Here is a 15,551-nt window from a genome sequence, read left to right as displayed (position 1 = left end):
GAATTATTATGGGTGGAGGTTACACTAAACAACCGAACTAGGTTAATAATTGGCTCCTTTTACCGACCTCCCGACTCAGCAGCATTAGTGGCAGAACAACTGAGAGAAAATTTGGAATACATTTCACATAAATTTTCTCAGCATGTTATAGTCTTAGGTGGAGATTTCAATTTACCAGATATAGACTGGGACACTCAGATGTTTAGGACGGGTGGTAGGGACAGAGCATCGAGTGACATTATACTGAGTGCACTATCCGAAAATTACCTCGAGCAATTAAACAGAGAACCGACTCGTGGAGATAACATCTTGGACCTACTGATAACAAACAGACCCGAACTTTTCGACTCTGTATGTACAGAACAGGGAATCAGTGATCATAAGGCCGTTGCAGCATCCCTGAATATGGAAGTTAATAGGAATATAAAAAAAGGGAGGAAGGTTTATCTGTTTAGCAAGAGTAATAGAAGGCAGATTTCAGACTACCTAACAGATCAAAACGAAAATTTCTGTTCCGACACTGACAATGTTGAGTGTTTATGGAAAAAGTTCAAGGCAATCGTAAAATGCGTTTTAGACAGGTACGTGCCGAGTAAAACTGTGAGGGACGGGAAAAATCCACCGTGGTACAACAACAAAGTTAGGAAACTACTGCGAAAGCAAAGAGAGCTCCACTCCAAGTTTAAACGCAGCCAAAACCTCTCAGACAAACAGAAGCTAAACGATGTCAAAGTTAGCGTAAGGAGGGCTATGCGTGAAGCGTTCATTGAATTCGAAAGTAAAATTCTATGTACCGACTTGACAGAAAATCCTAGGAAGTTCTGGTCTTACGTTAAATCAGTAAGTGGCTCGAAACAGCATATCCAGACACTACGGGATGATGATGGCATTGAAACAGAGGATGACACGCGTAAAGCTGAAATACTAAACACCTTTTTCCAAAGCTGTTTCACAGAGGAAGACTGCACTGCAGTTCCTTCTCTAAATCCTCGCACAAACGGAAAAAATGGCTGACATCGAAATAAGTGTCCAAGGAATAGAAAAGCAACTGGAATCACTCAATAGAGGAAAGTCCACTGGACCTGACGGGATACCAATTCGATTCTACACAGAGTACGTGAAAGAACTTGCCCCCCTTCTAACAGCCGTGTACCGCAAGTCTCTAGAGGAACGGAGGGTTCCAAATGATTGGAAAAGAGCACAGATAGTCCCAGTCTTCAAGAAGGGTCGTCGAGCAGATGCGCAAAACTATAGACCTATATCTCTTACGTCGATCTCTTGTAGAATTTTAGAACATGTTTTTTGCTCGCGTATCATGTCATTTCTGGAAACCCAGAATCTACTATGTAGGAATCAACATGGATTCCGGAAACAGCGATCGTGTGAGACCCAACTCGCCTTATTTGTTCATGAGACCCAGAAAATATTAGATACAGGCTCCCAGGTAGATGCTATTTTTCTTGACTTCCGGAAGGCGTTCGATACAGTTCCGCACTGTCGCCTGATAAACAAAGTAAGAGCCTACGGAATATCAGACCAGTTGTGTGGCTGGATTGAAGAGTTTTTAGCAAACAGAACACAGCATGTTGTTATCAATGGAGAGACGTCTACAGACGTTAAAGTAACCTCTGGCGTGCCACAGGGGAGTGTTATGGGACCATTGCTTTTCACAATATATATAAATGACCTAGTAGATAGTGTCGGAAGTTCCATGCGGCTTTTCGCGGATGATGCTGTAGTATACAGAGAAGTTGCTGCATTAGAAAATTGTAGCGAAATACAGGAAGATCTGCAGCGGATAGGCACTTGGTGCAGGGAGTGGCAACTGACCCTTAACATAGGCAAATGTAATGTATTGCGAATACATAGAAAGAAGGATCCTTTATTGTATGATTATATGATAGCGGGACAAACACTGGTAGCAGTTACTTCTGTAAAATATCTGGGAGTATGCGTGCGGAACGATTTGAAGTGGAATGATCATATAAAATTAATTGTTGGTAAGGCGGGTACCAGGTTGAGATTCATTGGGAGAGTGCTTAGAAAATGTAGTCCATCAACAAAGGAGGTGGCTTGCAAAACACTCGTTCGACCTATACTTGAGTATTGCTCATCAGTGTGGGATCCGTACCAGGTCGGGTTGACGGAGGAGATAGAGAAGATCCAAAGAAGAGCGGCGCGTTTTGTCACCGGGTTATTTGGTAACCGTGATAGCGTTACGGAGATGTTTAATAAACTCAAGTGGCAGACTCTGCAAGAGAGGCGCTCTGCATCGCGGTGTAGCTTGCTCGCCAGGTTTCGAGAGGGTGCGTTTCTGGATGAGGTATCGAATATATTGCTTCCCCCTACTTATACCTCCCGAGGAGATCACGAATGTAAAATTAGAGAGATTAGAGCGCGCACGGAGGCTTTCAGACAGTCGTTCTTCCCGCGAACCATACGCGACTGGAACAGGAAAGGGAGGTAAGACAGTGGCACGTAAATTGCCCTCCGCCACACACCGTTGGGTGGCTTGCGGAGTATCAATGTAGATGTAGATGTAGATGTAGACCTGTTATGGATCCCAAACACTCAAGCAGTACTCAAGAATAGGTCACACTAATGGCCTGTATGCAGTCTCCTTTACAGATGAATCACACTTTCCTAAAATTCTCCCAATAAACCAAAGTCGGCCATTTGCCTTCCCTACCACAGTCCTCACATGCTCATTCCATTTCATATCACTTTGCAACATTACACCCAGGTATTTTAAATGACAGGACACTACTAATGCTGTAACCAGACATTATAGGTTTGTTTTCCCTACTCATCCACATTAACTTACATTTTTCCACATTTGCAGCTAGCTGCCATTCATCATACCAACCAGAAATTTTGTCTGAGTCATCTTGAATCCTCCTACAATCACGAAACTTCGACACCTTACCACACAACACAGCATCATCATCAGTAAACAACCACAGTTTGCTGCCTGTCCCGTCAGTCAAATTATTTATATATAGATATCTAAAAACAAAGATGATGTGACTTACCAAATGAAAGTGCTGGCAGGTCGACAGACACACAAACAAACACAAACATACACACAAAATTCAAGCTTTCGCAACAAACTGTTGCCTCATCAGGAAAGAGGGAAGGAGAGGGAAAGACGAAAGGATGTGGGTTTTAAGGGAGAGGGTAAGGAGTCATTCCAATCCCGGGAGTGGAAAGACTTACCTTAGGGGGAAAAAAGGACGGGTATACACTCGCGCACACACACACATATCCATCCACACATATACAGACACAAGCAAAACAGCGGTCCTATCACATTTTCCTGGGGCAGTCCTGATGATATTATTGTCTCTGATGACCACTCGTCATCAATGACAACATATTTGGTTCTATTACTTAAGAAGTCTTTGAGCCACTCACATACCTGTGAGACTATTCCACATGCTTGTACCTTTGTTAACAGCCTGCAAAGGGGACCCATGTCAAATGTTTTCTGGAAATCTATAAATATGGAATTTGCCTGTTGCCCTTCTTACATAGTTCACAGTATATCATGTGAGAAGAGGGCAAGCTGAGTTTCACAAGAGCAATGCGTTCTAAAACCATGCTGACTTGTGGACAAAAGCTTCTAGGTCTGAAAAAATTTATTGAATTCGAACTGAGAATATGTTCACAGATTCTGCAGTAAACCAAGATTAGGTATATTGGTCTGTAATTTTGCAGGTCTGTTCTTTTACCCTTCTTATATACAGGATTACCTGCACTTTTTTCCAGTTGTGTGGGACTTTTTGCTGGGCAAGAGTGTCATGGTAAATGTGAGCTAAGTGGGGGACCAATGGCATAGAGTATTCTGTAAAATCGAATTAGGATTCCATATGGACCTGGTGACTTATTTGCTTTCAAATCTTTCTGTTGTTTGTCTACACCAGGGATGCTTATTACTATGTCATGCATACGGGAGTCTGTTTGATATTCAAATGATGGTATGTTTGAATGATTCCCCTGCAAAATTTAAAACTTCAGCTTTCGTTTTGCTATTTTCAACAGCCACACCAGACTGGTTAACAACAGACTGGATGGAAGCCTTAGACCTGCTTAGTGATTTTACATAGGATCAGAATTTTCTCAGATTCCCCGCCAGATCTTTTGCTAAGGTATGATGGTGGTAGTTGTACGCTTTGCACATAGATCTTTCCACATATGCACAAATCTCTACTAACTTTTGCTTGTCATCATTTGTGCATTTTCTTTGGAACTGAGTGTGTGACAGCCTCCGACTCCTCAGCATTTTCTGAATGTTATTATTAAACTGTGATGGGTCTTTTCCATCCTTAATCCACTTACTAGGCACACGACTCTCCAGACTACTGTTTACAATTTGCTTAAACTTTGCTCCTAATTCCTCTGGAAATAAGTGGAGTCAACTCAGTGTCTTCGTGAGCTGCTAACAACTGCTTATCTGCTCTTTCTAGAAGAAACAGTTCCCTAACCTTTATTAAATTTCATAGCCATAGTTGCTATAATGACATCATGACTGTTAATCCCTGTTTCTACATTGATGTTGTTGATAAGCCTATTGGTAGCTACCAGGTCTAAGATATTTCCATCGTTTGTTGGCTGCTGAACTAGCTGCTCAAGATAGGTTTCAGAAAACGTGTTCAACAGTACTTCGCATGAATGTCTGTGTGTACTCCCCACAATGAATCCAAAGACAGCCCCATCTATACTATAGGTTAAGGTTGCCTCCGACTAGTATTGCATGATCTGGGTATTTATGCACAACTGACCATAGAATTTCTTTAAATGCCTCTAGAACTGTCACAGCAGAATCAGGTGGCTGGTAAAAACAGCCAACAATTAACATGGTTTCACCTATACATGTTATATGCAAAATAATAACTTTTTGTCAACAGGAATGAACACTCCCAGTCCTATGGCGTCTAATCTGTCTTTCCAATACACGTTCCATGACTCACTAAATATCTCAGAGGATATTGGGAGGATTACTGAACAAGCTAGAGCTTGACCACAAGGTATTTTCCACACACAAGTGCCTGAAACATAATGTTCTGATAGTTAAGATACACATTTGTAAGAAAATAACACAACTGGGAAATCTCTTCCACAACAAAAGAACCTGTTAATAGGGGGATACGGCTACCCCTAACAGCTATACAGACTGCACAGTAATGTAGTATGCTCTTTATGAGCTGATTAAAGCACTCTCTTGGCATTTGATCCCTTCCTCAGGCAGAGCAGTGTGGAGGTCTGGAACAGTCCTAATGGAGGCTGACAGGATGCAATTCACTTCCATACTGCATCCCAGGCATGTGTATAGAAATAAGATCAGGGGACCTCAATGGCCAGTTCGTGTGATGGATATCTTCACTCTAATGTTCTTGACGGCAAGAATGTGTGAAGTTGGATTGCAACCTCCTCACTTCTTTTACACACAGAGACTTACTCAGTATGCACAGCCAATCTTCTTCTCTGGATAGCCGGCTATGTCAGTCTCCAAAAACTTCTTCTCCAAAGAATGATGCAAGTTAAAGGAATATATATGACACTTTCTCTCTCTCTCTCTCTCTCTCTCTCTCTCTCTCTCTCTCTCTCTCTCTCTCTCTCTACTCGTGAAATGAGTAGGTACTCTAAGAATACTTTTAGTTCACTGTCGGTGTATTTCAACTTTCATAAAGAACAAAATTATCATTTCTCGCATAAACATTAGACTTCTGGTAAGCCGCCCATGTCATCTCACATTAGACGCAAATTAAGATACATTTACCACATAGTTGATTCAACAACCATGGAAATCATGAATAAGTCTTGCCTCTAGCACATCTGTGTTAAAAGTTACTAAAAATCTTTTTTCAACTCTACTGTTTTTTTCGTCACTGCAATAGTCAAAGTTATAAAACAGCACAGAATAACACAGAAGTTCCTTGGGGCTGCCGTGTTCTTCCATTACAACTTCCTTGGTGCCACCGACAAGTACTCGTTGATGCCGTTCGACCACCATATCTACAGTCTTCTCACTACACACTTTGGACATGCACACACAGACAGGAGACATGCAGTAAATAGGTTATCTCACACTTATATTTAAAATATCATGTCTTTGAGATGGTAGAAGGCCAAGTGGTTCTAACATTCATGCGGAAATTCTCGAAACACTACATCACCTTCAAGAAATTCATCCACAAGAGCAACTCGATGTGGACATCTGGCAAACAGTCTTGCTATCCTAAGCGTCTGATACACAGTCTGTCGGGAGACAGCATTTCCTGAGGCAGCTGCAAATTCTGCAGTCAACTGACTTGCAGATGTATTCCCATTTCACTGGGCAGTTACGGCCAGATCTCAGGCCTGCTGTGGAGTCATTATTCATGGTCAGCCTTCTACTGGCCTATGAAGACTATCTCCTGTATCTCAAGGCCATTGCTAATGCCTGGAAATGACCTTCTGTGGCTCATCCAAGGATACTGAGATTTCAGTCTGCATTTGACCTGCTTCCTGGCAGCGGAATATTTTACCCTGCACAACAGAATCCAAATGGCATCTTTATGTCATTCCGCTAACAACTTTAGCAAGGGGCTACACTCTGCTCACTGTAAATGGCCAAACCAGACTGAGATGTCAGTGGTCCATGCATTTTTTGTGGTTGCCTTTCAGTAATGCCACTATTCACAGTGTGGAGTACTTCTTTCCTACACAGAGTCAACAAATAGGGTTCATAGATAAGTATTTATGGTGATGTTTGGTGATTGCTCACCTTTTCTCTTCTCATTTTCATGATTATGCTTAACTTTTGAACACTAGTGTATTTTTTACATTTACTTAGACATGCATTGCATACTCTACTATCAGTCATTCACATTTCCAGATTCATCTACCAATGAGATCACAGAAATCATAATGTCACTGAAGAATAGTAACTCTTGTGGCTATGGCTACAATGGTATTTCAACTAAAGTACTAAAATCTTGTGCAGCCTTGGCAGTTACCCCCCCCCCCCTCCCCCCCTTTCCACTCCAGTCACAAAAGACTGATTTATTATGCTGTAGTAACATCTGTTCAGAAAAAAGGAAATACACAAGGGACCTTTACCTATAAGTCCACTTTTCCATGTTCTCAAAAACTTTTGAGAAGTTGGCTTACGACTAGCTCAGTATGCACATCAAGACCTCTTGTGCTCTATCTATTACAGACTTTTTGAGTCATACATGCAACATGGAATTAAAACAAGTGTTATAGAGAATTACAAAGCCTCAAACCCTAGAACACTTCCCCTGCAGCTCCAGAAAAAATTCTGACATTGTATGAAGAGATAGTGAGCTAAAGTTCACCCTATGAATAACAATTTGTATGTAGCAGGTTAAGAGAAAGTGAACTAGCATTAAATGTGAACTAGCAATAGACACAAATGTTGCACTATACCACTTATTTACAGTCAGATATAATACACAAAAGGGTATTTTTTAGACTCCAATGTTGTAAATTATTACGTATGGAGTAACATTATGTATTATAAAATATAAATATAAACCATTATGTATTTTATATTATTACGCATGTGTTCTGTGTACAATTTGCATAGCTATACAGAAAATAACTTGCAGGACCAATAAAAATCACAATCATGGTCACAGAACACTGAATCATCTTTCTGAGAATAACTTTTTAATAACGTCTCAGTTTGGTCTCCAGAGAGGCTTTATGGAACACAACATGTCACTGAATGAATAAATGAATGTAATTATAGCCTTGTGTCATACAGCATATTTTAATTCTGAAAATATAATTAACTAAGTATTGCACATTTTCTCCACAGTCATGAAAAAGACTTTAAGGAATACCTGTTAATTAGAAAATATTACAAATGAAATTTTAACAAAATTAAGACAGATGAAAGTTGTGACTCACTTCCTGGAAAGGGGAGAGGGGGAGGTGTTAGCAGATTATTTTGTACTCTGTAACAGTTTTTATATGAGCTGCTACATTTTTTGATATGTATGCAAACTGCCAAAAGAACTGCGTGAACTTGATCCTGAAAATGGGATTATTCTCCACTGTAACAAAACAGGAGAAATGTGTATAAAAACACCTCAAGAAAACATCTCTGCAGTTCAGGTATGTCTAAGTTCGGAAAATAAATGTATGAAAAACAGCCAAAAGTGTTCATCTTGCAAAAACAACAGCATATACGGTGAAAATGTGTGTAGGACATGCTATATTTTCAAAAAAGTAGCACACAGGAGCAGCAGTGTAGTTGGAAATGGTGATTAAAGAATATTATGAAATTCACTGACAACTTCTATGTTGTATTAAAACATAGCTACTGTTGTTTGATAATAAGAACTGCATGTAGTGTAATTTGAGGAGCCTAACAATAAAATGGAGCCCATAGTACAAAAGTCAGTCTAAAACTGATCAATTTTCATGTGTTGGAAGGTATTCAGCTGTTCAAGGAATATTTTATGTTTGTTTCCTCCACAGGTCTCGATGACTGCAATCTTCAGTGTCTTAGGTCCATACATGACAATGAAATTTGTTCAAGCTGAAATACTGTCTCTAATGAATGACAAAGTGAGTAGTTTATCAGAAACCATTCTTGTTCCCTCATTGCATCCGTAATCTGTTTTAATGTTTACCTGTCAGCTGTGGTAGTGAATATGCTGTAAATAAAGAGATATTCTACATTATGTAAGGTGGGCACTGGATGCAAAAACATTCAATAACAGACAGGTCACTGAAACAGGATGTATCAGGATATTATAAGGCTGCATAAGTGTAGTGGCAAGTGAAGTGTGAGATGAGAACAGAACGAGTACCGTCTTTGTTTGAATAGGTACCACAGTGTTACAACAGTGTGTGTGTGTGTGTGTGTGTGTGTGTGTGTGTGTGTGTGTGTGTGTGTGTGTGTGTGTGTGTGTACTGCATGGTATGCCCATCATCTTATTTACATTGCTGTAAAGGACCACACACCTTCACCCACAGGACTGGCTTGGTATCAGATCATCTAATGTTTTTTGAGGTACAAGAGTCCACTTTGTCCAGAATTGGTCTCTTCATTTTACATAATGCCCCAGTATCAATCAGTTATCTTGCCTTTTTTTGCATTAATTTCAATTAAATCATTGTAGTTTCACCTTTAAAGTGTCATTCATATAAATAATAATTATACATGTGATCCTGTCACATACAAAACCAGATAATAATATTTGTATCCATTTTTTAAATTGCAATATAAATTAACGATGTTTCAAATAATTATTTCATGTTATAAAATTCATTTCTATAAATTCAAATTATTGTAATGAGTTTGCAAAAACCTCAAAACAAACATTATTCTTTTATATCAACTTACACATATCTCTGTAAATAGCTGAGTCCCAGCATTGCCCAGACATGTATTTATTCCAATTCTATTAGTCCATCTCTTCCTCCTCCCCTCTGCCCACCTCTCTGTCCATCTCCGTCTCCCCCCCCCCCCCCACACACTTTCTCTCCATCTCCTGCTAACCTCTATGTGTCCATCTGCTCTACCCCACTATCTCTGTCCATCTCCTCTTCCCCTTTCAGAATCCTTCTCCTCCTGTAGCATCTCTCTCCCCCCTCCCCCTCCCCTCCCTCCCATTTCTCCTTGTCCCCTTCTCTCTGTCCATTTCTTCCTCCCTTTGTCTGTGCGTCTCCTCTTTCCTTCCTCTGCCCATCTCCTCCTCTTCTCTTTACATTTCTCCCTGCCCCTCTCTCTGTCCATCTCCTCCCATACTTGTGTCCATATCCCCCTTGATCCCTCTCTGTCCCTCAGTCTCTTCCTCCCCCCTTCTCTCTCTCCATATTATCACACTCACCCCAATAGGAAGTTGCTGCTTCTTAACCGCATAGTACACTCATGTTCAGAAAAAATAGAACATCTTGAATGGCTAGAGATAGGATGTTCATATTCACAGGATATGTACATTAGTACGTTCTGCAGAAATGATTAGCATTTCAGTCACCTCGGTTCAGCACGAGTCCTGTTTCCTAGTAGGCGCAGAGTCTGCCATGAGCCCTGATAAATTGTTCCATGTGTGATGGCATCAATGCATACAAGGCACAAATGGCATCCTGTGATACTGCCATCCATGCTGCATTCACCTAGTTCCTAAGTTCATATGTGGTGGTTGGCACTGGGTCACAGCACTGCACCCATCGTTTCACCCTATCCTGCACTGTTTCAATTGACAGTAAGCCTGGTGATCTGGTGGGCCAGGGCAAAAGGCTGAAATACTGTGACACCAAGAAGGCAAGTGTTCATGCAACATGTAGTTGCGCATTGTCTTGCTGAAAAATGTCATTTGGAGTGATGTGCAGAAAGGGTATGGCTACGGGTAGCAGGATGTCATTCACTTAGGTCACGCTTGTCACATTGCCATGGACACACACCAATTGTGATTTGTTGTTGTACCCAATAGCACCCACACCATAAGACCTTGAGTTGCCCTGTGTGTCTTGTGCGAATGCAGCTACTGTGATGCTGCTCCTCCTGCCTGTTGTGAACCAAAATGCAGCCATCATTTTCAAGGAAACAGAACCTGGTTATTATCTGATGCCATTTCTGTCCACAGTGATGTCATTCCATACACCATTGTGTCTAACATGTTTCTGCACATTCATCAAAGGTAGGCAGAGAAGTGGACAATCTGCATATAACCCATGCCATAATAAATGGTGATGGACAGTCAACCCTGATAGTGTACAATGTGTTAGACAGTTCCACTGTTGCACCAGAGCTGAGGAGGGTGCAGATCCATCCTGCACTGTCATTTGGATGAGATGTCAATCTTCTCAGGGTGGTGGTCTGAGTGGTGCGACCTGACCCATCTCGTCATATTCTATTGCCTTCTGTGAACCATACTGGATACACCAATTGCACTGCCGAAACACTTTGTCCCAAAGAGCACCAGTTTCCCGCATGGATGCATCACATTCTCTCATGACAATAATGTGGCCTCTTTCAAACTCAATGACTTGATGGTACAGTTTGCACATACATAATGTGAGGCATCCTGTACATCTGCTCAAGTCACACTGATCCAATATCTTCAGTTTATAGCTACAATGGGAGCTGCAAGCACATTTTACTGGTAGGTGGCACTGCACCACAGTATCAGTGTTATATCTTCAGTTTATAGCAACAATGGGAGCTGTAAGCACATTTTACTGGTAGCTGGCATTGCACCACAGTATCAATGTTGACATGGAACCCATGGGCTGACATGGTTCAAATGCTAAAAATTTCTGCAGAACATGCTAGTGCACATGTCCTGTGAATATGAACATCCTATCATTAGTCATTCAAGGTGTTCTGTTTCTCTGAACATGAGTGTATTTCTTTTCTGATACTAAATAATATGTGTACCAAGTTTCATTGAAATCAGTCCAGTGGTTTAGGAGCAGATGTGGAACATACTCACATACACACATTTTTATAATATGTATGGATTTACTATATCTAAATATTAATTATACAGGATGTTGCACGAAAAATTGGCCTGGAGTACAGACTGCTCGCCAGTTACACACAAATTGTTGCACAACATGAGGAGGTACAACAACAAATAGATAAACATGTACTAATTACATAATAAAGAAACAACAAATAAGTTAATGCAAGCAACAGCTTGAAAACAATAGATGACAATTGGTGGGTGACAATGAGCCTTCTAGTACTCAAGATCACTTTTTCATGCACAACCCTGTATCTCTGAATTGCATTGTGTCTACAGTTTTGGCTGGAGTCAGAGGAGCACAAGCAGAAATGGTATGAGGACAGGATGAAATATGGTGCTGTATGATTATAGGTGCAAAAAAAAAAAAAAAATCACAAGCTGGAGTTCGACTGAGTTTGTGAGTACTGCTTGGTATGACCACCGTCTTGTCCACAAGGCTGTCAAGGTGCATCATGTTCATCCACAGTATCGGTTTACCATTGGAACACTGCAGTTTCTCTGAACCTGTCTGAACAAAATACCCAGTGCCATCTACTGGGGGCTAGACAGGTGGCAGGTATGCCATTGTGTTGGCTTCCATTATCCAGAAAGCACAAAAATTGTAAGACTTCGATGAGGATGTGATAGCTGTTACAAGCATGATGAGTGATAAAATGTAGCATTTTCAGACAAGTTTTACTTCAACCTGTCTGACGATGGTGTCTGAATATTTTTTAGAAACTATCACAATCATTATACTAGAAATAAGTATGATTTGCATAGAGAAGTAAAATGTTTTACTTTAATCCAAAATGGAGTTCTTTATTCCAGCATACAGAACAGATGCTCTTCCTGTCAGCATCAAATCTAGTATTAATAATCTAATTAAATAAAAATACATCTAAAACAGAATCTTTTTTTATTTCTTACAGGTATGATAAATAACAATGTGTGGGAATTATTGTGTATCACATTCTAAACAGATACCAAAATTCTGCATTTTCTGAGTGTGTGTATAAATACCTATATGGCTCTATGCATGTAAGATAAATGTCACTGTCATTCCTGTTTAACTTTAAAATGGAACAATTTTCTGTATGGAATAAATTGTTAAAATTTAATGTACACATTTACTGTAATTACTTCATACATTTTACATCACTGTGATTTAGTTAACTTATGGCTATGTGGAACATGAAGTACTGTAGTAACTACATTAACTGATATTTTAGAAAACTTACAGTTAATAATATTTAGTCTGACCTCTCAATTTTTTGACGTCCTTCAGGCATTCTTCTTGCCACTGCCAAAGCAAGCGCCATTGCGACATCAGCTACAGCAGCATCTAAGACCTTTGGGGTAATTCCTATTTTAATTCCACGAGACTTCACTTCCTTCACATCTATGTGGTCATACCCAGCAGACATTGTTGCCACAACTTTCAGATTAGGACCTGAGGCACAAAAAAATTGTGACAACTTTTCAGTGAGTTACAAAAACTAGAGAAACAATAGGGGGAAAAAAAACAAAAAAAAAAAAAACAGAACAAACAGAGGGTTAAGACTCGGTGCTAGAAATACAGTGCATTTCAGTGATTTCACGCACACGGTATTTATAATGAAGTGTGGTGTATATATTCACTGAACTTATCATGAAATGCTATTTATTAACTGCAAAAGATTAGAAACTGAGTGGCATTAGTATTGATGATGCTAGCAGCCTATTGTTACAGAGTACAAACTGACACAATTTTCTTTCTAACTGTTTAGAAATCCCAGATTATCTACAAGAATAGTCATAACAATGGCCCATTCTTATAGTTCCAGATCATCTTCATTTCTGTTTCTCTGTCAAAAAGTGCTGTTATTGGCTCTTTCATTCAACTAAAGAAACTCCTTATTTTTCTTTAAATCATTAGCAAAATGAGTAAATAAACAAATGGATTAGGTGACTTCTGTAGAGCTAAAGGATATTTACAGCACTTGTTCCGACACACTCTCGTGAGACAAAATATATTGGTGTCAAAAATTAAAGCAACAAATGGAAATTTTGCAAGTTTGCATTTATCTTACAACAAAACAGTATAAACAGGTGATAGTTAAGTAGAAGAAAGTACAGAATACAGACTGTAAGAAATGGTATGTGCATAATGGTAGAGAAAAGTCCTTCATTTTTTCTGACTTAATGGATTTGCATACACATTCCAACAACAGGTTAATGTGCTCAGTATGGGGTGTGACCACCTCTGGCAGCAATAGGGAATGTTGGGAACAATGTCATCACTCTCATGTTGAGACAATAATGCCCATTTTCCCTGTAAAGCTGCTCGCGACTCTTGGAGAGAGGTTGGTGGACGCTGACGTGATGCAACCTGTCTTTCTAGTGCATCTCAGACATGCTCCATGGGATTCAAATTGAGAGAGTGGGCAGGTCACCTCATGTGTGCAATATCTTGCATTTCCAAGAAAACACCAACCACCTGTGCTCTATGAGATTGAGTATTATCATCCATCAGCATGATGTTTAGGCCCACAGCACCTTGCAACAACTGCACATGAGGTCCCTAAGAGTCTCGTCACGATACCTAACAGCAGTTAAACCTTGCTGATTCACCAATACAATTTCATGATGGGGCATTCGAGTGGTCAATGTAATCCATGCCTACACCATTAGGGATCCTTCTCGAAATGGTCTCTTTCCACAAAATTTTGGTCCCAAAATCGTGTTCTACATTCGCTCTAGATGTGAATATGTTGAGAATCACTCTCCAGATCAAATCATCTGTGAAAAGGTCTCTTTCCACAAAATTTTGATTCCAAAATCATGTTCTACATTCCCTCCAGATGTGAATATGTTGAGAATCACTCTCCAGATCAAATCATCTGTGAAAACAATATTGGCATACTGTTCAACCGTCCAGGTAGCATGTTGACGACTTCACTCAAGATTTTCTCTTCTTTGAAGACGCGTCAGAGGTACATGTACAGCAGGTCTCCGAGAATAAAAGTCACTCTACCGAAGCCTTCCTTGCAATGTTTGCCTCAATATGACCTGTCCAGTGGATGATGCTGCCATGTGTCGTAAGGTGGTACAATCATGCCATTACAGCCAAACAATGGTCCTCTCTTTCTGATGTCACACATGTTGGCCCTGCCCTGGTCTTCGGGATACTGTTTTAGTCTCTAAAAACTGTCGCCATATCTGAGAAACAACAGAACAATTCACATTAAGCCATCAGGCCATATCAGTTTGCGATTGTCTTGCATCCATTCTTCCTATGGCTGTCCACTGCAGAGTCTGGTAGGTGTCTTCGCTGTGCCACACTGTACTGTCTGTGACTGTGCACACAATGACTGCATGTGGGACTACCTGCAAACACTACCCCATTTGATAGGTGCCTTGACATAATCACTGGCATGGTTGCTCATTGACCAGAATGCCATCTTCCAAGCAGAACACAATCATATGGACATCTGTTGATAATTTATGCAATTATATTATTAATTAGACACAGGATGGGGAAATAGCAGTTTGTTGCTTTGATTTTGCACACCAGTGTATTGCGAGCACTGCCTGCTGCACGACGGAATGCTGTCTAGGTATGCTGCAGACTTGTGACACAGTAGGTGAAGTATGTCAGTGGAGCAGAGACAAATGGGGAACCATTCTAGTGGTAATATGGTCTGCAAAAACAAATGGCAGAATGTTATGGCTTATCACCTGGGAACAAGCATCTCATAAATGGTGAAGCTGATCAACTACTTGCTTGCTACTGTTGTGAGCATCTATCAAAAGTGGTTGAAGAATGCTGAAACCACAAATAGGCAACAAGGTGTTGGGCATCCATATCTCATCACAGTATGTGTGAATTGGAGGCTTGCCTGCTGTGTGAAGTAGGACAGGCACCAATCTGTGGCAGATCTGACAACAGAGTACTATGCTAATATAGATACAAGTGTTCGACGCACACTATTCAGCATGTACAGGGCTATTACAAATGATTGAAGCGATTTCATAAATTCACTGTAGCTCCATTCATTGACATATGGTCACGACACACTACAGATAGGTAGAAAAACTCAT

At 40.3% G+C, this 15,551-nt stretch overlaps 2 protein-coding genes across 3 annotated transcripts in view; one reads left to right on the top strand and one right to left on the bottom strand.

The window, feature by feature from the left end:
* LOC124588738 (glyoxylate reductase/hydroxypyruvate reductase-like) overlaps positions 1-15,551 on the bottom strand; it is a 93,846-nt gene that overhangs the window by 30,599 nt on the left and 47,696 nt on the right. Inside the window, exon 3 of the mRNA XM_047131492.1 lies at positions 12,732-12,921. Coding sequence (XP_046987448.1) covers positions 12,732-12,921 — 190 coding nt within the window. The remainder of the gene's footprint in view (positions 1-12,731; positions 12,922-15,551) is intronic.
* The window catches only part of LOC124588807 (ragulator complex protein LAMTOR3), a 107,680-nt gene that overhangs the window by 83,185 nt on the left and 8,944 nt on the right, over positions 1-15,551 (top strand). The window contains exon 6 of one of the 2 annotated variants that reach the window (XR_006975802.1): positions 8,491-8,580. The exons of the other annotated variant lie outside the window; for it this stretch is intronic. The gene's annotated coding sequence lies outside the window, so the exon portion shown is untranslated. The remainder of the gene's footprint in view (positions 1-8,490; positions 8,581-15,551) is intronic. 2 annotated transcript variants of the gene reach the window in all.

Source organism: Schistocerca americana, chromosome 2 (genome assembly GCF_021461395.2).
Source record: "Schistocerca americana isolate TAMUIC-IGC-003095 chromosome 2, iqSchAmer2.1, whole genome shotgun sequence".
In the NCBI taxonomy this organism is placed as follows: domain Eukaryota; kingdom Metazoa; phylum Arthropoda; class Insecta; order Orthoptera; family Acrididae; genus Schistocerca; species Schistocerca americana.
The sequence above is the reverse complement of the archived record's forward strand: the minus strand, read 5'-3'. Positions and strand labels throughout refer to the sequence as shown.